The 27,057-nt window shown below is 42.1% G+C and overlaps 1 protein-coding gene across 1 annotated transcript in view; it reads right to left on the minus strand.

The window, feature by feature from the left end:
* The window catches only part of FLT1 (fms related tyrosine kinase 1), a 207,481-nt gene that overhangs the window by 64,525 nt on the left and 115,899 nt on the right, over positions 1-27,057 (minus strand). The window contains exons 13-14 of the mRNA XM_018056600.1: positions 23,768-24,076; positions 18,700-18,846 (exon numbers count right to left, since the gene is read on the minus strand). Of these exons, the coding sequence (XP_017912089.1) occupies positions 18,700-18,846; positions 23,768-24,076 (456 nt within the window). The remainder of the gene's footprint in view (positions 1-18,699; positions 18,847-23,767; positions 24,077-27,057) is intronic.

The raw sequence follows: 27,057 nt of genomic DNA on the forward strand, positions 1-27,057 counted from the left end.
GAATTCTGTTTTGAAATGTGAAATTGTATCGCATATTCATGTGCTGATAGGAATAATCTAGGAGGGAAGGAAGGAGAGAGAAAAAGATACTGAGGGAGAAAGAGGAGAGAGGACACCGACGGAACAATACCAGAAGTGAGAGGGAATGGAACTCAGCGGCCAAACTGACCTTGGGCAGGAATCCGGAGAGCTCAGGATGGGACAGGTAGATCCGACAATTTGGTGATACATTTTCTCAGTAAACAAGAAGTACTCATCGGTTGAAATTGAGGAGGAGGAAGGAATTTTGGAAGTTTGAAGCAAGAGAAGAAGATGTGAAATAGGGTGCTGGCAGAGAAAGAAAACAAATCCAGTTGTGAAATGCTGTTAAGGTTCTCCTAATGCTTATACAGCTTTAAACACTGACTCCTCTGTGTGTGTAACTTACTGGTTGGTATTAGGTTATATCTAATCACTCATGACTATAAACAATAGTGCAAAGACATTTTTAAGCATAAAGGGTTTTTTTTTTTTTTAATTTCAGATTATTTCCTTAGGCTAGATTTTCAGAAACAGATCTATTAGGTCAAAAGCTCTTCATTCATATAATCAAGCTTCCTTCCCAAAATATTATTCCAGTTAACATTGGGGCCAGCAGAGGGTGAGAGACAATTTTATCACTTTCCTGCCAGGACTGGGCAGAAACATCTGAAAAATACAAAACACAAAACTTTGTTGGTTTGATAGAGAAAAAATGAGTTGTCTTAATCTGCGTGTGTGTGTGTGTGTGTGTGTGTGTTTTGGAACATCCTTTCATGTGTTCCTTAGCCATTTTTATTTTCAAAGCACCTGTTTTGAGTCGTTGACTGGGAAGGTGAGTTCAGATGAAGGAGAGCTTTGAAATCCTGGCTGAGGAGTTCTCATTCATTGGAGAAGCAGAGGGTCACAAAGGCTTTTGAGGGAAATGACATGAGAGCCGTGTTTAAGGAAGTTTAGTCTAGAAGGAGAATGCAGGATGGACTGGAATGAGGAAAAAGTGGTATCTGGAAGTCCAGCTCACCAAGTGGTCATTCAGGCAAGCAACGATGAGGCTCCGAGTCTGGATGGTGGGAAAGGAAGTGGAGGGGAAGAAATGGAAGCAGACACTTTGCAGAAACAAGCCACAGGGATTGGTGCTTTACTGGATCCAGGAATAGATCAGGGATGAGTCCAGGGTGGTTCTGGAAAAAAAAACCAGAGCTTTCCCCTGTAACCTTGGCTAGATCACTGAATCCCTTTGGGGCCGTTTCCCCATCTGTGAAACAAACAAACGGAAAAACATTCTGCTGTACCTACTCCACAGTATTTGCTATGAGAATCAGTAGAAATAATTTAAGTAAAAGCTTTGAAAAGTAAGGTATGGTGTAAGGGATGATCCCAGAAAGAGAAAGTATGGCTGGACAGTGGGTGGTCGGGGCAACGGATGTCAGGAAGAGGAGCGATCTGGTTACCCACGATTGTCTCCACTGCACTGATCTGCGTCTCAACCAAGTTCCTATCACTCTGATCCCAAATTAAGGCTCACGGCATGATCAAACAAAGCTCGAGGACTTGGACTGCACCCAAGGAGGCAGATGTGTAACCGGAGAGGTGAGAGGATGGAGCCAGAGATGCTGCCTAGCTGACATCATCTGGCCCGGGTCCCTCTTCCCACCACGTGGAAGAGAGAAGGGGCGAGAGAGTGTCCAAAGTCAACAAGCACAGCTCCTCTTTCTGGCTTGGCTGCACGCTGCATGACAGCAAAGGCACGGACCTGGATGTGTGACTATCAGGCTCTGAAGCCTCATCGCACTGCTCTCCTCCTCTGCTCTCACTTATTTCCCTTCTCACAAAAATAGGCCAGTTACTCCCCTCATTCTTTCCCCCCATTCCTCCATCTTCTGCCCATACTTGACTACAGCTGTCTTCCCTAGTTTCCTTAACACCTTAACCTGTTACTACCTGTATACAACCTATTCTCTGTGATACAGGCTCTGTTCTGCTGTGGAGCTCACCTTTTAAGGAGGGCTCCCCTTTTAGTTTAAATTTTTCATTTTGATTAATTTCAAAGATTTTAAAAGTGCAGGAAAAACATAACCCCTGTGCTCACCATTAAGATAACCAGATGTCAACATTTTCCCACCTTTATTTTATATAAATGAAGTTTATAGATGCTTTTTCCCTCTCTCCAGAGGTACCACTATCCTAAAGTTGGTGCATCTTGGTTTCATGCAGGTTCTGGTGCCTTGTCCACATAAATGTCTATCTCTATAGACTATAATATTGTTTTGTGGTTTTAAAAATTCCAAATAAATTGTATGATATAGTACATATCCTTTTTTAACTTGGACACTTTTCTGTTCTACAATGTTTTAATATTTATCTTTGTTGATACATGCAGATGCAGTTAATTTTTAACTCATGTATAACTGTATCAAAAAGCCACAGATTTTAAAAAAAATTCACTTCTCTACTGTGGGATAGTTTTCACTCTTTTGATCTTTACCAAGAAGGCCTAAATGCACAGATGACAGAGCTATGTGTACATTGTTATACTATATATCCTTGTCCTGGGTTATAGAGTATACCCATTTTTGACTCGATCAATTATTACAAAATTGTCTCTGAAAATATACCAATTTACACTTTAACCAGCAATGAGCAAGCACTTCCCTTTCCCATTTGCTTACCAATACTTGGTGTTTTCAGGTGTCTTTAATTGGTAATATTTGGGGTGTAAACATCTTGATATGGGTTTAATCTGTATCTCCCTGATTACTTGTTGGGTGGGTGGAATATCTTTTTTCAGTTTGGTTGGCCATTTGGGCTTCTTTTCCTGTGAATTACCAGTTCATGTCCTTTGCACATTTTCCTCTTAAACTTTTTGTCTTGTTCTCAATCATTTTTGGGTTCTTTCCATGTTTCAGATACTGAGCCCTTGTTGGGTCAATCTGTTAAAGTCTTCTCCATTCTATAAGCAGTCTTCTAAACTTTGTTTATGGTGGATTTTTAATATACAGACTTTTAACATCCTAAGGCAGTCAAATGTATCAATCTTTCCATTATCCTTTGTGCTTTTTGTTACTTGTTAAAGAAATATTTCCTATTCTGATATCATAAAGCATTTCCCTTATATGCTTTCCTCCCCTCAAAATCTGTTTAAACAGTTTGATTTTCCTCATTTAGGTCTTTAATGCATCTAGATTTCCTTTTGAAGGGAGTACATATATTGTGTGAGATAGGGACCTAATTTTTACTGTATACATAGCCAATTATGCCAGCAAGGGTTACAGAATAATCTGTTCTTTTCTCACTGAATTGTGAAGCAAGTTCTGTCAGATACTAAGTTTCTACATATTTGTTCTGTTTTTAGGCTCTCTCCTACACAAGTGAGTCCTCGATTCAATTAGGATTGCTTGATAACACTTCCTAATCTGTGGTATGAGTTGATGCTGTTTTCAAAATTGTCTTGGCCCTTTTACACTACAATACAGATTTCAGGTTTAGCTTGTCAAATTCTATAAAAAGCACTGTTGGAATGTTGATGGGAATTTCTCTGAATTTATATAATTCAGCACATTGGGGGAAATTGTCCTATTTATTTTTAGCTTGAAACAAATGAAACTGTCAATATTTTGACCTATAAAAATGGCTCACAAGTGGTTCACCTTACTAATATATGTCCCCTTCTAAGAATACCAAATATCTCTGTGTTACTTAGGTCTTGTTTTACATCGTTTGATAGCTTTAGGATCTTCTCTTTAAATATATTGCTTTTCAGTTATATTTTCCTAGATAAAGTTATAATTTTTGTTATTATGCAAAATGGCGTTGGGTTCTTTGAAGAATCACTTTATCTGCATATTCTCTTCCCCTTTGGGTGTTCATTATTAGAATGAACAAGTAGAACTCAGAAGCATGCTGCCGTACTATGTTTTCCTGAGATAATTTAATTGTAGGCCTGCTTCTTTCTAGGAGGATTGCTTAAATAAATTCCAACCACAAAAATCACGACAATTCCCGTGGAAACTTACAATTTATCATTGTCAACACTCTCTTCTTCATCCATCAAAGTTCGACTCAAATGACATTTCCTCCATGAAGCAACCCATGATCACCTGTCAGAGGTGCTGATTTGTATCGGATGGAATTTTATGCCCTTCATGTTGCATATTTTTGAATTGACTTTGTACCTATTATGTGTGCGTTTTTCAAAGGTAAGGAATAAGTTTTACTCATTTTCCTTTTCTCTAGAGTATAACAAAATGTCTGACTGATGGTAGGGAATGAAAGTTACTCTTAATAAAATAAAAAGTAATCTTTGTTATGATGGTCTTGGCTTGCCAAATAAATGATAAATGTTTTGAGGCAGGCATATGATAAATTTTCCATAAATGGTAGCTAGGATGACGATGTATCCAATTCTAGGTACCTAGTAAATAATCACACCTTTAGACTGGCCATTCTTAAAGGAATTCATGGGTTTCCCTCATAGCTCAGTTGGTAAAGAGTCTGCCTACAATGCAGAAGACTCGGGTTTGATTCCTGGGTCAAGAAGATCCACTAGAGAAGGAATAGGCTACCCACTCCAGTATTCTTGGGCTTCCCTTGTGGCAGTATTCTTGCCTGGAGAATCCCGTGGACGGGGGAGCCTGGTGGGCTACAGTCCACCGGGTCGCAAAGAGTCAGACACGACTGAGCGACTTCATTTCACTTCACTTGTGGCTTAGCTGGCAAAGTATCTGCCTGCAATGTGGGAGACCTGGGTTTGAACCCTGGGTTGGGAAGATCCCCTGGAGAAGGGAAAGGATACCCACTCCAGTATTCTGGCCTGGAGAATTCCATGGATTGTATATAGTGACCCACAAAGAGTCGGACACAACTGAATGACTTTCACTTTCATAGGAATTCATTAAGAGCTGTATCTGAATTAAGGATCAGAAGAACAAAAATATAGATTTAGGATGGTTAAAGGTGGCCCAAGAAAACTAGATGTCTGATTGATTTCCCACAAATACCACAAAGGAGATATTATATATCTAGTCAAACTTTTGGGGTTCAGAAAATTATATCTGGGGAAGAGAAATTCAAGTTTAGTAAACTTCAAAGGGTGACAAAATTCAGACATGAAGGATGATGGCTCATTAAGTAGCACTAAAGAGATGAATGATTCCAATGTTTTCAAATGTTCACCATGCGGCTTCTTCCTTCATTGACAATTTGACTCCAAGATCAAGCCTTGTGGCAAAGCCTTTACAGATGTAAGAAAAAAAAAAACGTTGGTGAAGTACGGAATAATCTGAGACATAGTGAAATGCAGCCTCATAATAATGTGCTAAGTTGGAAGAGAGTTGTGAGATGTTGAAAACATATAGTCTAAAGGCAATCCAATGGGCAATGTGATCCATGGTGAGACTCTTTGCTCTATAGCCTTGAAAAAGATAAAGAAGAGAAGCTTTTAGAAAAGAATTAGATTAAGGACAGTGATGGGGAAGAAAAGCTGTACAATATTCTTCTCCATGCAACCACTAAATAAGGGAAAAGCCATCCACAAAGGTTCTTTCATTTGGGATAATGGCTATTGCTTCACTAGTTTCACTTTCCGAAGTGGGTTATGATAACAGAATACTTTTTAAAAGCTCTTAAGAAATTGTAAACCAGATGCATTGAAGGGGTTATGGTTGAAGTGAGCACCTTGAAACTGTGCCCAAAACACATGTATTTCTAAACACGTTAAAGTGAAAAGCACTTTTTTTTTCCTGCTCTTTCACTGAATTTTACTATTGTTCCAATGAAGTATTTCAAGATGCTTTGTGCACATAAAGAAGGTGTCAAGTGGTGCTAACTCTGTGGTTATGAGCTGTAAAACCTTAGCTATTCACTATGTATGTCTATAAATTATAAACACAGACACGTGTGTGCTCACACGTGTAACACACACACACCCTGTCCCTGCCCCAACAAATTCTTATGGTGTGTCCAGATTTACCATAGCCCCTTCCGTGTGGTTGGAGGAATTTATACCGTAGGATACAGACAGTCACCTAAAGTGGCCTTTCTGTGGGTAGTATAGTATAGTTCTATGGCCATTTTCAGGCAGGAAATAGCATTGCATTGCTCAAGGGGTTAAAGGCAAGAAGGTCTTTTTCCATCAGTAGAATAGCTAAATAACTTATGGGAACACATACCATATTATAGGGCATGGCTGCTTAAAAAATTAGGCAGGTAATATGTACATAGAAAGATCTCCAAAATAAATTGTGATAAAAGCAAGTCATGAAACCAAACACAGAGTGTGAGCTCAACTCAGATTTATCTTGGAGATGTTGGCTTTTCCCAGATCACCCTATTGTAATCCATTACCTTATTTTGTTCACCACAGCAGTTACTACTATCTGATTGTATGTATATGCTTATAGTTTTGTTAGATTTATTACCTGTACTTCTTCATTTGACTATAAATTCAAGGTCCGTGTTTTGTTTCCAGCACCTAGTGTATTCCTGGTACAGGGCTGGCTCTCAGCGTAAAGCTGTGAGTGAATCCCAGCTATCTTTTGCCCCATGAATACCTATGCCTCATATTTGCATGGGCTTCCCTAGTGGCTCAGTGGTAAAAAACCCACCTGCCAATGCAGGAGATGTAAGAGATGCAGGTTTGATCCCTGGGTTGGGAAGATCCCCTGGAGGAGGGCATGGCAACCCACTCCAGTATTTTTTTTTTTTAATATTTTTTTGATGTGGACCATTTTTAAAGTCTTTATTGAATTTGTCGGAATATTATTTCTGTTTTATGTTTTGGTTTTCCGGCTGCAAGGCATATGGGATCCTAGCTCCCTGGCCAGGGATTGAACCTGCACCCCTTGCATCGGAAGGTGAAGTCTTAACCACTGGACCACCAGGGAAGTCCCCCAACTCCAGTGTTCTTGCCTGAAGAGTCCTATGGGTAGAGGAGCCTGGCAGGCTACAGTCCATGGGGTCACAAAGAGTAGGACACGACTAAAGCGACTTAGCACCCACACATACATATTTGCATAAAGGCACATATATAAGTAAAGAAATGGAAAAATCTAACAAAATACACATCTAACAGTTATCATGGGTTAATTCCCCCAAGAGACAATTTTATAGTGTATTCTATTTTGGTATTATGTGATCACTTACAATTTAAAAGTATTCATGTACTACTTATTTAGTTAAAATAAATAACAGTAATTTTTTATTACAAAAATGAAATGGTGTAGGTCTCTTTACTATCAGCAAAGAACCACTGAATGAAAGTTTAAAAGCAATATAGATCCAAATACTTGTACATCTGCAAAACTTTATGATACTGACTATGGATAGGATGATGAAATATTTTTGAAGCAAGTAAAGCAGATTTATGCTTCCCCAGAGTTTACGATTAAAAAAAAATTCTTTTGGCCAGGCTGCATGGCATACGGAATCTTAGTTCCCCAGCCAGGTATTGACCTGGCGTTCCCTACAGTGGAAGTGCAGAGTCTTAACCACTGGATCACAAGGGAAGTCCCCAAAATTTACAAATTTGGATTAAAGCAATAAAAGGACAACCAAAATTTATTCCCTCAGGAGACTGGTCCCTATGGAGGGAGGGGGAGAGAGGGAGAAGGGGTGTGTGTGTGTGTGTGTGTGTGTGTGTGTGTGTGTGTATGAGTTTTCATGATAGTTGAATTATGACTGAGTGAATGAGATGGCTACTTATACTAATATACAATCTTATTGTGTAAGATGTCTTAGTAGCAGATTACACGAAAATCAAGTTTTGATTGAATGTGGGTGGAGGAGGAATGAACTTCCTTGATTTGGCGTTTTCAGCAGTGATTTCATCCTGCTGAGCTCACAGATTAGATTATCCGAGAATGTATCTGTTGGCATATTTTCCTTAATTGTACTGGGTAGAGCGGTGACCCCCCACTGCATCGTTGGGTGTCACTTTAGATCCTGGGTAAGCTGTTTCAAGCTCCTCCTTGGGGAAAAGGAGGCATTTCCATGCAAATACTGGACTTGTGAGGTAGAAAAGCCTCATCTCATTAGTTTGCCAAGAGCTGGAGGAGTAAACGGAGGGCAGGTAGTATCTGAGTTTTCCTTCCGTATAATCACCTAGGCTTCCATGTAAGTGGGAAAATGTGGATTGGGGAAGGAGACCCCCTTCTACTCCAGGAGCTCAGACCACAGCTCTTAGTTTTAGAGTTAGTGACCCTGGACAAGGTTCAGCCCCCTCCCGGTCTCTGGGAGAAGCTGTCTTCCTCCACCCCCATCCATCTTTCTTCCTCTTCTTTGTTTTTCTTACTCCCCCTTCCTTTTTCTCTGCTACTGGTCTCTCAAACATCGCCTGCTCTTCAGACAAAACAAGCTGCCGGTTGTGGCCATGCTCAAAGGACAGTTCCTTGCGTCCCAAGAGGTCACAGAAAGAATCAAAAGAGGAGGTTAATTCACAGTGGGAAGGGAAGAGCTTTAATGGTATGAGGTTTCCGTTTGAGGTGCTGTAGAAGCTCTGAAATGAGATAGTGATGGTTGTATAAGCTTGTGAATATACTTACTGCCACTGAACTTGGCACTTTTAAAGGAAAAAGTAAAATTTTGTTACATGTATTTCGCCACATTTTTTTTAAAGGGAGAGGTTGTTCTAAAGTGATGCTCACATTTGCAAGTTTTTTTCCCATTTCTTACATTGCAAATTTTTCACTCGAACATTCAAGAGGACTTCAAAAGAGTAAACAACTAGCAGGGGCTTCTCGTTCACATGAGTGAGTCTGTGCCAGCTTGTGTGTGAGTGCTCCGCTGGGTCTGGCTGGGGCCAAGAGCGGTCAGGAGGCTTTTCTGGTCTGAACGGGGCTGAGGACATGCGCTGGAAGAGGCATCCAAGTCGTCTTCCTTGGGGCAAGCATTAGGATATGACACAATGCTAGGTACATATGAGAAAGAGCTAACTGTGGTGGAACTCGAGGATAGAGAGATTTGAGGGTGTCGGACTGAGTCTCCATGATAACTCCTACTGATCTCCAGTTCAAAATGGGACTCAACTCACAGGTCATGTTACTTTTCTCGATGTAAACCCTACAGCTCCACTGCCGTACACGTGTCAGTCTCACTGAAGCAGCTGAATGTTAGCTAGTAATTCAGTTCAGTTCAGTTCAGTTCAGTCGTGTCCGACTCTCTGCGACCCCATGAATCGCAGCATGCCAGGCTTCCCTGTCCATCACCAACTCCTGGAGTTCACTCAGACTCACATCCATCGAGTCAGTGATGCCATCCAGCCATCTCATCCTCGGTCGTCCCCTTCTCCTCCTGCCCCCAATCCCTCCCACCATCAGAGTCTTTTCCAATGAGTCAACTCTTCGCATGAGGTGGCCAAAGTACTGGAGTTTCAGCTTTAGCATCAGTCCTTCCAAAGAACACCCAGGACTGATCTCCTTTAGAATGGACTGGTTGGATCTCCTTGCAGTCCAAGGGACTCTCAAGAGTCTTCTCCAACACCACAGTTCGAAAGCATCAATTCTTCGGTGCTCAGCCTTCTTCACAGTCCAACTCTCACATCCGTACATGACCACTGGAAAAACCATAGCCTTGACTAAACGGACCTTTGTTGGCAAAGCAATGTCTCTGCTTTTGAATATGCTATCTAGGTTGGTCATAACTTTTCTTCCAAGGAGTAAGCGTCTTTTAATTTCATGGCTACAGTCACCATCTGCAATGATTTTTGAGCCCCCCAAAATAAAGTCTGACACTGTTTCCACTGTTTCCCCATCTACTTCCCATGAAGTGATGGGACCAGATGCCATGATCTTCGTTTTCTGAATGTTGAGCTTTAAGCCAACTTTTTCACTCTCCTCTTTCACTTTCATCAAGAGGCTTTTTAGTTCCTCTTCACTTTCTGCCAGTAATTAGCAGGAAGTAATTCTCCACTTTTTCATCAGTTTAGAGCGCTGTGGTTGGAGTTGGACATCCTCTCTTCTCTAGGGTTTTCATTTGTAGCTCTGGACTCTGGCAGTGCCAGCCAACCAACTGTCTTCTCTGCTGTTACCCCCAACTCTACTCCTTTTACCTTTTAAATGCCAGTTTATCCTTAGGAAAGAGCTGAGCCTTAGTTCTCTGCCACGTTCAGTTCAGTTCAGTTGCTCAGTCGTGTCTGACTCTTTGCGACCCCATGAATCGCAGCACGCCAGGCCTCCCTGTCCATCACCAACCCCTGGAGTTCACCTAAACTCACGTCCATCGAGTGGGTGATGGCATCCAGCCATCTCATCCTCTGTCGTCCCCTTCTCCTCCTGCCCCCAATCCCTCCCACCATCAGAGTCTTTTCCAATGAGTCAACTCTTCGCATGAGGTGGCCAAAGTACTGGAGTTTCAGCCCCAGCATCATTCCTTCCAAAGAACACCCAGGACTGATCTCCTTTAGAATGGACTGGTAGGATCTCCTTGCAGTCCAAGGGACTCTCAAGAGTCTTCTCCAACACCACAGTTCAAAAGCATCAATTCTTTGGCGCTCAGCTTTCTTCATAGTCCAACTCTCACATCCATACATGACCACTGGAAAAACCATAGCCTTGACTAGACGGACCTTTGTTGGCAAAGTAATGTGTCTGCTTGTCAATATGCTATCTAGGTTGGTCATAACTTTCCTTCCAAGGAGTAAGTGTCTTTTAATTTCATGGCTGTAATCACCATCTGCAGTAATTTTGGAGCCCCCAAAAATAAAGTCTGACACTGTTTCCCCATCTATTTCCCATGAAGTGATGGGACCAGATGCCATGATCTTCGTTTTCTGAATGTTGAGCTTTAAGCCAACTTTTTCACTCTCCTCTTTCACTTTCATCAAGAGGCTTTTTAGTTCCTCTTCACTTTCTGCCATAAGGGTGGTGTCATCTGCATATCTGAGGTTATTGATATTTCTCCCAGCAATCTTAGGGATGTCCTTTAAGCTTATATTGTTGTCAGAGATACAAGTAAACCAAGCTCTGAGAAGATTCTAGCAGGAGCGTTCTTCTTGGAGAAGAGCTACTGGCGTGTCTACTAGTAGGGCTTGGCCCTTCTCTGTCTGGGTACCTGGACCCCCTTACTTTAGAGACACTGATGGAAGGGGAAGGGATGACGTAAACGGCCGCTTCACTGATCACATGAACTGACTGAGTGGCTCAGGTCAGGTGACAGAGCCTACTCACTCCCCACTCACTGCCTTCTATGTGCCTGGGCAGCGTGGCCTCATTTCTTTCCTGCAGTGTTTCTTAACCTATTTTGCACCATAAGGGTACATTTCCATGAGGAAGAAAAGGCAATTACTCTATAAGTTTTGTGGAAGGTTAATAGACATTTCTGAATTTCATTGTCCTAGGACATAAAGCAGAAACAGCTTGAGAGTGACAGTCAGTTTATCATCCCCGGCATCAGCATCCTTGTTCACCTTTCTCCTCTACTTTTCCTCAGCATCTCTCCCAGATCCATGAAAACCACTTTATGCTTCAGGTGTAATTCTGTCCCCTGGGTACTAGGACAGTCAGTCACCTTGATTTAAATAATCGCTTACGGGTACAGAGATTTGCATCAGCGACACAGTAACAATAGATCATTGGATAAATAACTCTGGTGACCAAGATCTCACTTAGGAAGGAGTATTGATCAGTGATTCCTCTTCCAGCCTCTGTCCGTTCAAGATGGAATTTATTCTCCCTAAACTCTTAGTAACAAAGGTCTATCTAGTCAAAGCTATCGTTTTTCCAGTAGTCATGTGAAAGCTGAGTGCCAAAGAATTGATGCTTTTGAACTGTGGTGTTGGAGAAGATTCTTGAGAGTCCCTTGGACTGCAAGGAGATCCAACCAGTCCATCCTAAAGGAAATCAATCCTGAATATTCATTGGAAGGACTGATGCTGAAGCTGAAGCTCCAATATTTTGGCACCTGATGTGAAGAACTGACTCATTTGAAGAGATCCTGATGATGGGAATGATTGAAGGTGGGAGGAGAAGGGGACGACAGAGGGTGAGATGGTTGGATGGCATCACTGACTCAATGGACATGATTGAGTAAGCTCTGGGAGTTGGTGATGGACAGGGAAGTCTGGCGTGCTGCAGTCAATGGGGTCGCAAAGAGTCGGACATGACCGAGTGAACTGAACTGAAACTCTTTGTGGTTCGAACCCTACTGCTTTAATCTTAAAATGTTCTGAAAATGCCTTGCCGTCCTAGAGATTTTGATGATGGTTTCTTGGGCTTTACTAACAGCATCACAGGTCACTATCACCTTCTGTTCTCTGAAGTATTTTTAGAGAAGAGTGTACTTTTTTCAGCAGTTCATGGCTCTTGTCAGGAACCCCACTTTCTCTGCGCCCCCATTTGGGAGGTGGTTCTTGCTTACGCTGGTGTAGCCCTAAGCTGGGCCTGCCTCCTGCCACCTCTGCTTTGCAAACCGACCTTGATTCCTTACGGTGTCACTCCGAAGGCCCCAGCCAGCAGCCCCTCTTCTTGTGCTTACTTCGCTGTCACAGCATGAAACATCTTAGAACCTCGCTAGAGAATCTGGGAAGAGTGTGAGCTAGAAAGGGGACTTTCTGATCATTTGGGGTAACTGCCAGTCCCATCGGCAGGCGGGTGCAGGGGTCACCAGGACACTCTGGGGGAACCAGGAGTTCTCCAAGGTGACTTTGTAACACTGTTCCAAGTCTGGGTGCAAACTCTAAATAGGGTGGGCCTAGCAGAAAGAATGTTTCTTAAAGGAGCTTCCCTGTCTGCAGACTGCTAAGAATCAAACGGTCCTCAAAAGAGCCACCGCCAAAGAGAAGGTGTCTCCAGCCTAGAGTCCTCATGGTGATGTTCTGGCACTGGTCCTGTCTCAGGACCTTTTTCTTTCATGTTTGGTACTTTATATTATACTCACTTTAGCAGCTCCATTCTTTGGTCACCTGTCCCTTCAAAGGAAATACGTCTCAAATCACCTCCTTTCAACACTCTGTACCCTACCGTCCCTCCTAGTTGTTCCCAGTTGCTTCCTGACTTGGGTCTAGTTCGGAGGTTCTCCAATCTTTATCACGTATTTTCTCTTATTTCCTCTTTATCTCTCTTCCATTCTATGTACTCCACTAAAAATGGATGATTGAGAACCTGCTGTATGCTCAGCATTAGGAATCAAAATGAAAATATTTCAATTAAAAGCACAAAGGATGTATTTTTACTTGTTTCATTTAATAGTTTACCTTATTTCAGTTTTTAGACTCATTAACTGTGGTGCCTAATGACCTATGACAGTGAGTAGGGACACACCTGGTTGCTGCTTGAAGAAGTTGTATTCACTCAAACACACATACTATTATGTTAGATGTGTGCTTATTCAGATTTTCATTTTCCTGTTCTGCGCTATATTCACAGAGCTTAGCACAGCACCAGACACAAAACAGTGCCTTAATGATGTTTTATTACGTGAGTAAAAAGACTGTAAGGCTGATACAGAATGAATTTTGGATCTTCTGAGATTTAAAAGTAACTGGATTTTGGTTCAAAAGAATTTTCGATTTTATATATGGCATGTCCACTTCTTAAAAAATGCTTTAAATGGTTTTAATATGCTTTACATTAAAAATAAATTGAAAAAATTTAGTGAGGTTTTTAGGAAGCCTAAACGTTAAGAGTTGGAAATGAGAAAATCTTCCTTGCTTTCAATGCTGACTTATGCCCACAAGATCATTTAAAACTAGTGTCTGTCTATTCTCTTCTGAGTGATGGGAACTAGTGTTTAGCTCCACATGGTGTATCTGTATCCAGGGTCTGGGTGTCAGAGTTGCTCTTCTGGTTTAATGCTTGGTCTGCTACCCACTAACCCTACCACTTAGTCATTTCTCCCATGTTTCTGCTTCCTCATCCCTTAGCTCATCAAACAGGCATGATAATTTAGCAAACCCCACAGAACTAGTGGGAGGAGTAAACAAAGCAATATTAGTGAGGGGCTTCAACGAGCACCGGGCGCCTAACAAGAGTGTGTCAAGTCAAAACAGATCTGGAAATGCGGCTGATAACAGCACCTGCCTCAGATGCTGGTCGACAGCTGTGGAGGGTAAATGAGACTTTCGTAAACTCTTAACAGCTCCTTGGGTATCTGGTGAGCACTCAGTACATTTTTATTATTATTTTTGATAAGGAAGGCCTATAAAGATAGCATATCTTCAAAGGTTTTAACAGTCACACATGAAACCAGAGAACAGCTGAGTGACGTGCTGTACGACGTGGCATGGGTTGTGAATAAACTCGGGCTTCGGAGAGAAAGCAGCATGATGTGTGCCATTGGATGTGAAAGGGGGCCCTGGTGGCCAGAGGCTGGGGGTGTCTTCTAGGCTAGGGAGCCAGGGTAGGCTGTCGGGGGCTGTGGGGGTAGATGGAAGTTAGCAGGCTGGGCGCATGCCGTCCAGGCCCCACAAAGCCTGTGGTTGTGCCGGGTCATGCAGCTGGCAGTGGGAAGCCCGCCCCGTGGGTACCCCAGGGAGAGGGCCTCCTGCCCCCTGAAAACACACTTCCCTGGGCTGCATGCTTAGGGAAGAAGTTGCCCTCCCCTCATTTCTCTCACCAGCTATTTCATCTCCACTTGTCTAGAGCCTTAATTCTGTTGTTTTTGGAATCAAGTAAGTTGTCATTTAACAAAAAACAGTGATAATGGGCTGGATCCTGTCAATGATCCAAAGTCACTGAAATGCTCTCGGTATATGAGTTCTTTTTGAGTTGCCAGGCTTGGTATAAAAAGAGGCATCTCAAGTGTCTAATGGAAGTACAGTTTATTCTCAGGTTACTAAAACCCAGTCGAGCTTTCAAAGGCTTAGGCTATGATGGACTAGTTCTCAAGTCTTTTTCAGACTGCGATCTTGATGTTTTTTGATATCAGCTTTGGAACAAACAGTGAGTCAAGGATGTTCACTCTGGTTATCAGTGATCTTCACTTATCTATACACACGGACAAAAGGGTCACAGTCATAAGAGTGTGTTGCACTGGCTGTTCAATTTGCTGCCTCAAATGGGAATCTTACATATGAAACTTTACAGACACCATATACATGTAAGCAAGAGATTCCCCCCAGAAAAGTTAAGAAATTCCTCTCCAAAAAGCTGTGGTAGTTTTAAAGCGTGAATAAATGGGAGAGAGAGAGAAAATCGACAACGTAGTGTAGCCGAACTCAATAAATGCTAATAGCATATTGGTCTTCCCTGGTGGCTCTGCAGCAGAGCATTAGCCTGCAATGCAGGAGATCATCTACAATGCAGGAAATGTGGGCTCGATCCCCAGGTTGGGAAGATCCCTTGGAGGAGGGCATAGCAACCCACTCCAGTATTCTTGCCTGGAGAGTCCCACGGACAGAGGAGCCTGGCAGGCTATAGTCCATGGGGTCACAAAGAGTCAGACACGACTGAGTGACTAACCCACCACCCCAATAGCATATTAGAATGATATTTAGGAAAGATTTCATATAATATATATAAGACTCTTAATACTCATGCTTCTTTTGGCCCTCGGAAGATTAGAAACAGTTGTGAGGAATACATTTTTGTTAAGTTGTTTGACTTTTGAGATGACATTAACCCTCTGATACCATTTAACAAATTCTGTCAACTCATGGGCCAATTTCTGTATAAATGAGATGTGTGGGAAGGTAGTATTTACTAAGCCGTAACTGTGGGTCAACTTAGTTATATTAACTCATTTAAACCATACTACATTCCTATGTGGTTGGTATTATCTCAATTTTATACATAAGGAAAGACAGGCTCAAAGAGTAAGTATAAGTGAGTTTCCCAAATTTTCTGACCCAGGAGGTTCAAACCCTCTCAACACCTCTTAATATTTTCTGTTTGTAATAACTTCTTTTCTCTCCTCTAATCCCAGAATGGTTGTGGGCTTTCAAACTGGTTCAACTCTAATTCTTTAACCCATATCCAAAGTATGAAAACTGAATTTAAGTCAAAATTCACTACTTTCAAAGAATCATCCAACATCTCATAATAACATTTCATAAAATACGGAATATATTTTGTGATCAAGTCACTGTGGGGAACACAGAACTTGAAACCACAATCCCACCTGATTTCTTCAGTATAGGACTTCTTTGGATCCTTAATAAAATATTAATGTGAACTCTGAATCTCTAAGGAGAGCCTGTACAGACATTGCTTCCCAAGTTGCTTCCTTATTCACATATTCATTCATCCTTTTATTTTCTTAGAATACTGCAAGGGATGAATTTTTTCTGAAACTATCCTTTTTTTCTTTTTAAATTTCTTTTTAATTGGAGGATAATTGCTTTACAATATTGTGTTGGTTTCTGCCCTACATCAACATGTATCAGTCATAGGTATATGTATGTTCCTTCCCTCTTAAACTTCCCTCCCACCTCCCAGCCCATCCCACCCCTCCAGGTTGTCACAGGGCATCAGATTTGAGCTCACTGCATCTTACAGCAAATTCCCACTGGTTAATCTAATTTTACACATAGTAATGTAAATGTGAAACTATCCTTCTCAGTAGCGTGTCACTTTGCCTCTTTGCACCTACATTTTCTATTCTCCAGATGGAACTCAAGACAGTCCGAAAGTCACTTTAGCTTTAAAAATTCTATGATAAAGCCTCTCCCCCCACCACCCAAAGTCTAGGCATTTGTGCTACCAAGTGAGCTCACTAAGGATAGAATGAGATTTGTTGAAAACCACTCCATTCATTCATTCATGGAACATTTATGGATTGCCAACCACTCCGACAGGTTTGGAGGAAAAAAAGACAAGATACAAATAACATGAAAGACACTGTCTTCAGGATGAGGGCATGATATGGTGATAAACATAGAGGAAGACAGCATGATACAGTACAGGAAGGGGTCGGTAGCAATCTGTGTGGGTAATACAAACTCACATGAACTGATTACTATAAAATGGCTCAGTAAGAGAACAGAAATACTCCAGGATAATAAAGACTCTTGGAGGACCTGCCTTCTCTTTGCAGGTGTTGAAGGCTTTCTGGTGGGAAAACACCCAATCTGCATCTGAAGGGATGGGTCAGGCTTCCATGAAGACACCCCAGGCAGAGGGGACACAGGAGCAAACAAAGCATAGAGTTTGAAGCAGCGTAACACATGTCATGTGTCAAGAGCATGACAATTGCTAGAATGTAGCGTTCAAGGCAGGGGAGCATACAGCTGTGTGGAGCAGGCAGGGACCACTGTGGAGGGCCTTCCTTGTCAGATGCTTGAACGTGATCTTGCGATGGAGAGCCAGTGGAGGACTTGGAACAGAGATGTGACATTTTAGGCAACTGGGTGGCAAAAAAGATGCAGAGAGAAGAGAGGTAGGGAGACCAGTTAGGAGACGCCTGCAAATGTCCAAGTGAACACCTGAACCAGGAGACTGACAAGAGGGAAGCAGAAACAGTTCATATTTTGTACAATCTGCTCAGCCTCATGGATCAGAGGAAGAGGGGGAAGAAGGTGGACCACCTTTGGTGTGGATGATGGATACACGGTGTCTATACAAGAGGAGAAGAATCATGTGATGTGATCAGTTTTGGACCTGCTTGGTGTCCGGCCTCTAAGATATTTGTAGATACCTTAAAATTGGTGACGTTCTACCAGAACCTTTTCCTGTGCATCAAACACAAACAGATTTCATTTTGAGTAGAGGATTCTCATGGAAGGAGGATTCCGCGTTGCCAATGTTTGAATTAGGTTGTTGGGAGGTTGCAAATAAATGGCAAGTTTATCTTTACTATAAATGTAATTCCTAGTCAAAATTAGAAATAAGTTCATTTTAATTTTATTTAAGGGACTTCCCTGGCAGTTCAGTGGTTAAGACCCTACTTCCAATGCCAGCGCATTGGTTTGAGCCCTGGCTGGAAAGCTAAGATTGCACAGGACTCATGGCCAAAAAACCAAAACATAAAAAAAAAGGGAAACAGAAGGAACATTGTAACAAATTCAATAAAGACTTAAAAAAAAAAATGGTCCACATAAAAAAATCTTTATAAATCTTATTTAACTAGGGAATCACGAGACATACAACAGATAATGTTTATACTTGTGGATTTAAGTCTAGTTTTTTTTGTTGTTGAAAGAAGATCAACAAACAACCATCAGTTTAAATGGGTTTTTTTTTTCTTATCAGTATTCCAAAATATAATTTTAAATATTTTTTAAACCAAATCGTTGAAATCAGTATCAGCGAACTAAGGAGATTATAAATCTACTCTGAACTTAAACTATGCCAGGCAGTCAAAGCTCTGCTTTACCTCAAACTGGAGGAACTAACTTCTCACTTTTCCCTGTTGTCCAGATGAACTGAAACATTTTCTGAGTGGCTCTTACCATTTTCTGAATGCACAATTTTTTATTTCTATTGTTTTTGGCAGCTTGTGGGGTCTTAGCTCCCAGACCAGGGATCAAACCCAGGCCCCCAGGCAGTGAAAGCTGAGTCCTAACCACTAGACCACCAGGCAATCCCCTGAATGCCTGATTTAAAGCAGACTCTGGAAGACTTTCTATGGGCTTAGTAATATGGTCTACATAAGAACTGATTTCAGTATCCTTCCCTGGAAGTGGCTTAACCATGAATCAGAGCTCAAATAGGATTTTTGCAGTTCTATCAGCAGCTTTAGACATCCTGGAAGAAAGCTATAGGGATTTTAAGAGGCTAAGGAGAGAGAGGAAACTCAACAAAAAAAGTCTCTTACCAGGTTCTTGCTGTATTTTGTGGTTGTTTTTAAACCAGGTTATCTGAGGCTCTGGGACGCCATTAGCATGACAATCTAGAGTCGTCGAACTGCTGATGGCGACTGTGCGGTCACTGAGGTTTCGCAGGAGGTAGGGTGCTTCCTGATCTAGTGGATAAAGAAAGGGAATTGTTATTACTCGCAGGTCTCATTCTTTCGTTATATATGCATATCGACACTTTGCAGATGGAAAAGCAGCAAGACTCAGCTGTAAGTGTTCATTCATATTTTGTGCCCTCCATTTTTCCTGTGGTTAGCCTACCGCTTCCTCGTAAGTTACTGCAATAAACTGAAATCTGTTAGAACACAGAGGAAAATCAAGCACTCAGTTCTGTATTTTTAGATTTCAGTATCAAGGTTTTTGCCTGGCCAGCTAGTTTCCTTCCTTTCTTTGAGAGAAGCTTTTTTTTTCCTAAAATTTACAGATTTTTGCATATTTTAGGAACTAAAAAGGAAACAGACATAATTTTGGATATGGCTGGTAGTGAATTTTTACATATATGCAGGGAGTTACAGTGATGAGCTAACTGAATTTTGCATTTTTTGTGTTTTATTCACATGATAGTGATGAGCTAATCTAACTGTGCATTTTTGCATCTTACTAACATGGGAGGGCATGCTTGTGTCTCTCAGCAGTCAGTAACCTAAACTGTAAGGTAGCAGACCAAACGAGAATTTCTTGAACTTTGAAAACTTTTTATTAGGAGTGTTTCCTTCCTCCAATCCCTTCCCCAGTGCAAACGACCAAAGGATTAATTCAAGAGACAGAGGCACAGATGCGTAGTTTTTGTACTATATAATAGCACAAATAATGTATTTTATATTACTTTCTCTTAAAACATACAAATATGATACAATACAATTTATTTTAATAAAATGCCAACCAATATAGTACAACAAAATGAATTTAATACATTAGGAGGCAATACATTATAACACTAAAATCCCACACAGAAACAGCAGTACCCCAAGGCCCCGTGAGTACAGCGTCTCTATTTTAATGGAGTCAGTCCTGCTGATGAGTATACATTCTAGTTGGACAGGTGCTGGATTGGTAAGTCAAGCTTCCAAGATAGAAGGATAAAATTGGCTCCTATAATCTTTCCCACTCTCTCAAACCATCCTCCCCACCACTTGTTGCCCATCTGGGAAGATAAATCAAAAGAGTTCTGGCATGACTCACACATTTTATGTGATTGGTTTCTGCGCTGACTCTGCCCATTTCTGATGTCCTCCTCTCATCGAACTAACACTGTGAAAGCAGCGTGTATGTGTGTGCGCTTAGTCGCTCAGTCACGTCAGAGAGTCGGACTGTAGCCTGCCAGGCTCCTCTGTCCACAGAATTCTCCAGGCTAGAATACTGGAGTGGGTTGCCATGCCCTCCTTCAGGGGATCTTCCCGACCCAGGGATTGAGGGCCTCCTGCATTGTAGGCAGATTCCTTACTGTCTGAGCCACCAGAGAAGCCCAAGAATCCTGGAGTGGGTAGCCTATCCTTTCTCCAGCGGATCTTCCTGACCCACAACGCTCTGAGATGACACCTTGCAATGAATGGCTTTGATTCCATGTCCCTGCAGAACTCTGCTGAGTCCCCACTCCTTTCTGATTTTATTCCTGCAGGGAGACTCTCTGTATGAGCATTCATTAGAGCAGCTGAGAAACCTCAGGTTAAAAAGTATGTTACTAAATGACTCTGATAACATGTTGACACAGCATGATGTGGCAGGGTGGCTGTCTGTTAGAAGAAACAGATTTCTCATTCAGTTTGGATTTCCATAGCTTATGATTATTAGCCTTTTCTCATTTTATACAAAATGGAATCTGAAGGCAAAAAGACCTGAAGGAGTGCTAATGCATCGACTCTTCAAATCGAGTGTGAAATGCGTAACAGCAACCATCCTTTGACCTGTTTTAGTGCAGTTCTCCTAGTCTGTCGTGCAGACTCATTTTAATATTTCTGGGTTTACATTCTGTCCGCTCTGTCAAGTAGCTTAACGCAGCCATGTATCAAACTCTTCCACTTTGATAACTTTTACATGCTCGATCATTACAATTTTGACGTTTTTACAATCAGGACCCCGACATATCAGTGAAACATGACAAGATAATAAAGAACAGCATCATATTACTATTTCACATATTTTACAGCCAAGTATGACACATCTCATTTAAAACCCAGAACAGACCCAGATCACTGGGTTATACTTGCAGCGGCTTCCTCCAGCACATTTACTATTTCCCAGGCACTAAATATGAAAAAATAATCCATCATTAACCATAGGTCTTATTATAAAAAGGAAGCCTGAATACATGGCCCGTCACACCCAGATTATTTTCATGGCTACAAACTGGAACCATCAACAGCACAGACAGGATCTGGCTTCCCTGACAGGTGTGTTTGAAAACAATGTTTATACGAAAGAGAACATTTTAACATAAACGTCACGCACAGCTCCCCAAAGCCCTCCCTGAACCAAACGAACATCAGACAAGTAGCACAAAGACGGAAGTATGAGCAGAGGACTCTCAGCTAAATACAGAGTTCATATCAACATGTCTGAAACATACAGTATGAGGATTTTTTCCTCTGTACCCATGTTTGAAAAAAAAAAAATTTCTCCTAGGTGCAAAGTCTCATTTTTGGCAAGTTTCTAAATGGCCTAAATCAACCAAGGAATCTCTCTCCTTTTTTTAGTCAATTCCCACTTTACAGTCATCTATTTCGGCATTTTTAAATAGAGAAAAGGTACACTGCACCCATATTTTTAAACCTGAGTTATTTGATGGAAACAGATAGCTGCTTTCCAGAATTTAATGAAAGGGAGAAGATCCCTTCACATGGAGAAAACCAGGATGAAAAGAATATTTCTGCTGGTTATCAGTAGCCAAAGATAGCACCCCACCAGGTCCTTTTCCTTCTCAGCATCTGTGCCCCAGAGATCTGCTGGGTCCCACAAATAAGTGGTTTCTCTTCTCCATCTGGAAAGGGGCCTGAGGAACCAGCCTCACACCCTCTACTCCATCTCAGTCATCCTCCACAGCAGGCTCCTTGTTCTTTCTTGTTCTCCTCCCCTACCCTTATGCCACACCCAGAAGACAAATGGACAAAAGTCAAAACCCACCCAATCATATTTTTTCTTTTAGAAACTCTCTGGAAGGATTCATTACTCTAAAGGATTCTTGACATCATCCTTTGTAAAACACTGTGTCCTTCCTCTACCCGGGAAATGATCGGTTCTGCATGTCCAATTCACCATGTTTTTTCATTTGCTTTTTCAGCTTTATTAAAAAAAAACTGAGCACCCCACCTCCCCCAAGTCCTACGGCACTAGGGCACTGTTTCCTGGAGGAACACACTGACTTATAATGAACAATTCGCCAGGCTAAAGAGCCATAGGTAAAATTTCCAGATACAATTGATTATTCTTTCCTTTGGGCTGACAACTTCCAGGTTGCTAATTGTTTTCAAAGCATTTGGGGCTCCACAAAAGTGGCAATCTGGGGAAAAGCTATTGTTTACTCCTTCACATCTGACAAAAGCAATTCCCACGTGAAAGACAAGTTTAGCCGTGGGACAGAGCTTGCTACCTAAAGGAGGAAACAGTCTGGTGAGTTCCCAAGCCTCAGGAGCTGTCATGCTGACACCTCCTACTTACTACCCAGTCCAGCCACCGCTGCTCTCAGCCTTGGCTATTTTGGTCATTAGAATTTGCTTTCCAGTAGTTCAGGCAAGTCACAGGCAATGGTCAATCATAAATGAAAACAACAGAACAATGCATATGAAATTGGTGAAAAAGTCACTTTCCCCTCAAATGCAAGCTGTAAACAAGAGATTACAAATCTCTCTGGATTAGAAAATGGGATACATTTTAGAATGACTCTTGAGTCCTGCTTCTGTAGTTTTACCATTAATCCCCAGGGGAAAAACAACCCCTATTAACATTTGCATATGAGGGAAGTGGACTTTTTTTTTTGGATGGACAAATTTGAGATTGACGTTTAAGAAAATGCATTAAACCTCTGGTCACAATAGCCTTCCTTTATTTTCTTGATAAATTGATTATGGCACACCGTTGAATGGCATCCATCGAACAGGGTAAAGTTCTTTCACCAGGAACAAGAATATTGAAAACGAAGGTGTGATCCACTTTCTGTTCAGGTGCTGTCAATGGCTATGTGGTCCACTCAGGGGCAGTGAGGAGGGAGCCCACTGGACTAGTTGACTAGATACTGGAATCGCAGGAGAGAACTGGGCTTGGCCTGAGTGGACTTTTGTAATTCACACTGTGATAAAGCTTTAAGACCTCTGAATTATCCCAACACCTTGCACCTCTGGGGACCATCTTAGACGCTCCAGTTTAAAATTAATGTGCTTAACATATATAAAAAAAAAAGGATCTTCAAATAAATAAGCATTATAACTTGCTATCATCCAGGTGCTATTTACAAATCAAAGAGCAGAGGCAACAGCAGGAAATAAAATCCGGCAGAGGTCCGACAGAGTCTCCAGTTCAAGTGTCCCTAGTTCTGGGCTGGCCAGTGAACCGATATCCATGTCCATCTTTGGTAGACACCAGCATCTGTTTAAATTATTCAGGTTGGCAGCTTGGAAGCATGAACATAAAAAGGGGTGGGCATTAAAGTGGAAGGAAAGGGTCAGTCCCCAGTTGTCGTTTATCAGGCGGGAGAAGACAGCAAAGAGCAAAACACAACAGAACCTCCAAATCCAAACGTGCACTGGGTCGGCCCCAGAGAGCGGACCCCTTTCGCCCAAACGGGGCGCCCCAAGCTGGGGGCCCCAGGCGGGCTCATTGTTACTCCTATCATCGCCAAACTCATTTTGGGAGGAGCTTCTCCTCTGAGCCGGAAAATGAGCAACAGTGACAATAAATCAAGATGATATGAGACAACTGTTACTTGGTAATGAATCCTTTAATGTTTTACATTATTTTGTGTGGTACAATCATTCCTTGTGCTTTTTTTAAATTTGGAGATCCGAGAGAAAACAGCCTTTTTGTTGCAGTGCTCACCTCTAATGATCACTTCTTTCTTCTGGAGGATTTCTTCCCCTGTGTATATGTTCCTAGCTCGGCAGGCATAGGTGCCTGAGTCTTCCAGAGAGGCGTTCTTGATGACGAGGTTGAATGTCATGGAGTGCTCTTTCATGACAGGTGTCTTTTGCTTGCTGATGCTCTGTTGCGTGGTCTGGTTGTTCACTGTCCGCAGCAAAATCCAGGTAATGTCTTTGTACAAGAACTTGTTCACCGTGCAAGACAGCTTCAGGTCCTCTCCTTCCGCAGGCATTTTGTCCAAGCTCACCTGAAATCCATGGGGCACATCTGGAAAATAAGAACAAAGGACTTGAGTTCATCAGAAAATCAGTGTCTCAACCTGAGACTGTATCTCATCACAAGATAGTCAAGGATCTTAAGAACTGTCCCTGCACAAATGGTCTCAGCATCAGCATTACAAGGATGGTATTTATCTTTTTTTTTTTTTTTTTTTTTAAGGGAACTGATCAGATGTGGCAGGTAGGAACCAACTCAATTTGCTCCATCAAAGTGAGGCAGGAAATGCAAAATAGGACGTTCTTAGGAGGGTATGTTTATTTACCAAATATTGCTTAGTGGAATGCTTTTTTATAACTTGGGATGATAACCCATTGCTCTATCATGTACAGAACTCCTCCTGGCAAGTGGGCAAGATAGTGAAGGGATCTAAGAGGAGTTTGTGCTAGAAAAGACACCACAGGTGCTTTGATAGGCAAATTTACTTAACTAAGTTGTGAAGGAGACAGGAAGTCCCAGGCTGGAGCTAGGAGACTCCAGTCAACACTTTAATCCTACACTTTGAACTGACAGCATCCTTCCCTAGCTGGGCTGGCCCAACATTCCTCTGCTCTTTGCTGGTACCGAGGGGCCAAAGGGAGTCAGCTATCCTGCTCAGGTACCCATTTATGGTGATTGTTCTACTTAACTTAGGGGCTTCCCTGATAGCTCAGTTGGTAAAGAATCCGCCTGCAATGCAGGAGACCCCGGTTCAATTCCTGGGTCGGGAAGATCCGCTGGAGAAGAGATAGGCTACCCACTCCAGTATTCTTGGGCTTCCCTGATGGCTCAGCTGGTAAAGAATCTGCCTGCAATGTGGGAGACCTGGGTTTGATCCCTGCATTGGGAAGATCCCCTGGAGAAGGGAAAGGCTACCCACTCCAGTATTCTGGCCTGGAGAATACCATGGACTGTATAGTCCATGGGGTCGCAAAGAGTCGGACACAACTGAGCGACTTTCACTTCACTTTGGTCATCACTCCACTTCTACTTAACATAAAAGAGCAAGAGTTCTTCTGAAAATGCAGACAAGTAATTTGGGAAAGTTGCCAGAGTGCACAGAGTTGGGGGCGGATGGTTTCTAAATCAGACTTGCTCTCAAAAACATATTAAGGGACTTCTTTGGCTCCCCAGTGGCTCAGACTGCCTGCAACACAAGGAGACGCGTGTTCGATCCCGGGGACGGGAAGATCCCCTGGAGAAGGGAATGGCAACCCACTCCAGTGTTCTTGCCTGGAGAATCCCACGGACATAGGAACCTCACGAGCTTCAGCCCATGGGGTTGCAAAGAGTTGGACACGAATGAGCAATTAACACACACACTGGTGGCCCAGTGGTGAAGACTCTGCACTTCCACTGCAGGGGGGATGGGCTGGATCCCTAGTAGGAGAGCTAAGATCCTGCATGCCAAGGTAGGTAAAAAAAAAAAAAAAAAACCAGAAACATTCTTGAACCAAATACACATACACTATATCCACTTAAAGAAAACAACATTATACAGTTTCCTAAAGGGGCTACATCATTAAAAGGTATTTTCTCCAGCGACGATTCCCAGCGAACCTTCATTTCCATCCTCTTGTCCCCTCTAGCCACACCTCACAGCTTCCCTCCTCAGCTTTCTTAACCTGGACCATCATTTGGCTTCTACGCTGACAGTTCCTTCATCTCCTTTTGAACCATCTCACCTGACAACTTTAGAAAATCATTGGTTCCTGGCCCTGAACTGGCCTGCTCTCAAAACCTTTCCATTGCTTGTGACTAGCGGCATATCTGCACTCGAGCAAAGAATTGTCGCCAACATTTCACAAAGAACTTTGAAGATGAAAAGCACTATGTTATGCTATTATTATTATTATCCTTTGCACACAAAGCTATAAAGAAACCTTTAAACCTTAAGGGGACAATAGTCCAAAATTAGATATCATATCAACTCTTTCCTAAATCTCACTTTGCTTGTTTTTCTGATTTTTCTGGGCTTTGGCTTTATTATAAAGTGTCACGACTGAAGAAATGCCAAAGTATTCATCTGAAACCTGGGAGCCAGGATGGGGGTAGCAGTGGTTTATGAAGCCGTCAATGAAGGGAGAGAGAGGAGGCACCATGGGTTTGTCTGCTTTTAAAATAAAAAAAACTTAAGAATTTGCCAGAAGAGGCAGAACCAGCTGACCGTCCTTTTTTTTCTTTTAACATAACAATAAGGTGTCAGAAATAGCCCCTTGAATTCAGCATCTTTTTATATTTGGGACACTTTCCCAGCATGAGGAGTAAACCATCAGCCATCAACTTTTACACACATACCAGGCCCGAAGTCTCATGCCTTGGTTGCGATCCACTCATTTCTCAAAAGACGGCGAGCGTCCATTTACCAAGTCTCATCCTTGTGGTTAGGACCCAAGAGGGCCGAAGTAACACCATTGAGATCATGTCGAGAGTTTCTATTTACTTTAGTGATTTGAAACTTCCTGTGGAAATAGCTCACAGGTTTCCTGATGGAAGATTTTGTTTATCTTTGCCAAGCACCACCAGGAATCTCAAAATAAAATGCATTTAGTGACATTGGGAAGCCAGGGAGATAAGGCCGGGCTGTTCCTGTTTGAGCCTCAGTAATTGCTAACACACCCACAGTCATGCTGAGTGCCAGCAAAACAGCAAAAACACACACACAGGAGAGAGAAGCACCGAGGCAGCTGTCAGGCCTGTTTCTCAGGCGAGAGACCCTGTGGAGAGGCTGGTTTGGTTTATGCTGTCAGACAGTGCTTAGAAATGATCTGTTTCTCAGGACAGCCCCTCTGCTGTTCTTTTTTGACGCATGGGAGATGGTAAATAAGATGTCCTAAACTAGTTAATGAATCCAGAGGGATTTCTCCCCTTAATTCATGTCAATTTTTTTCAGCCTGAGTACAAAAACAGACCTAAGAAAGCAGGTCTGCCTTCTGACTCTCAAAGTGAAAACAAGCAATCTTCCCACACTTAAGGATCTGTAGCGGAATCAG

Source organism: Capra hircus, chromosome 12, assembly GCF_001704415.2.
Source record: "Capra hircus breed San Clemente chromosome 12, ASM170441v1, whole genome shotgun sequence".
NCBI lineage: Eukaryota > Metazoa > Chordata > Mammalia > Artiodactyla > Bovidae > Capra > Capra hircus.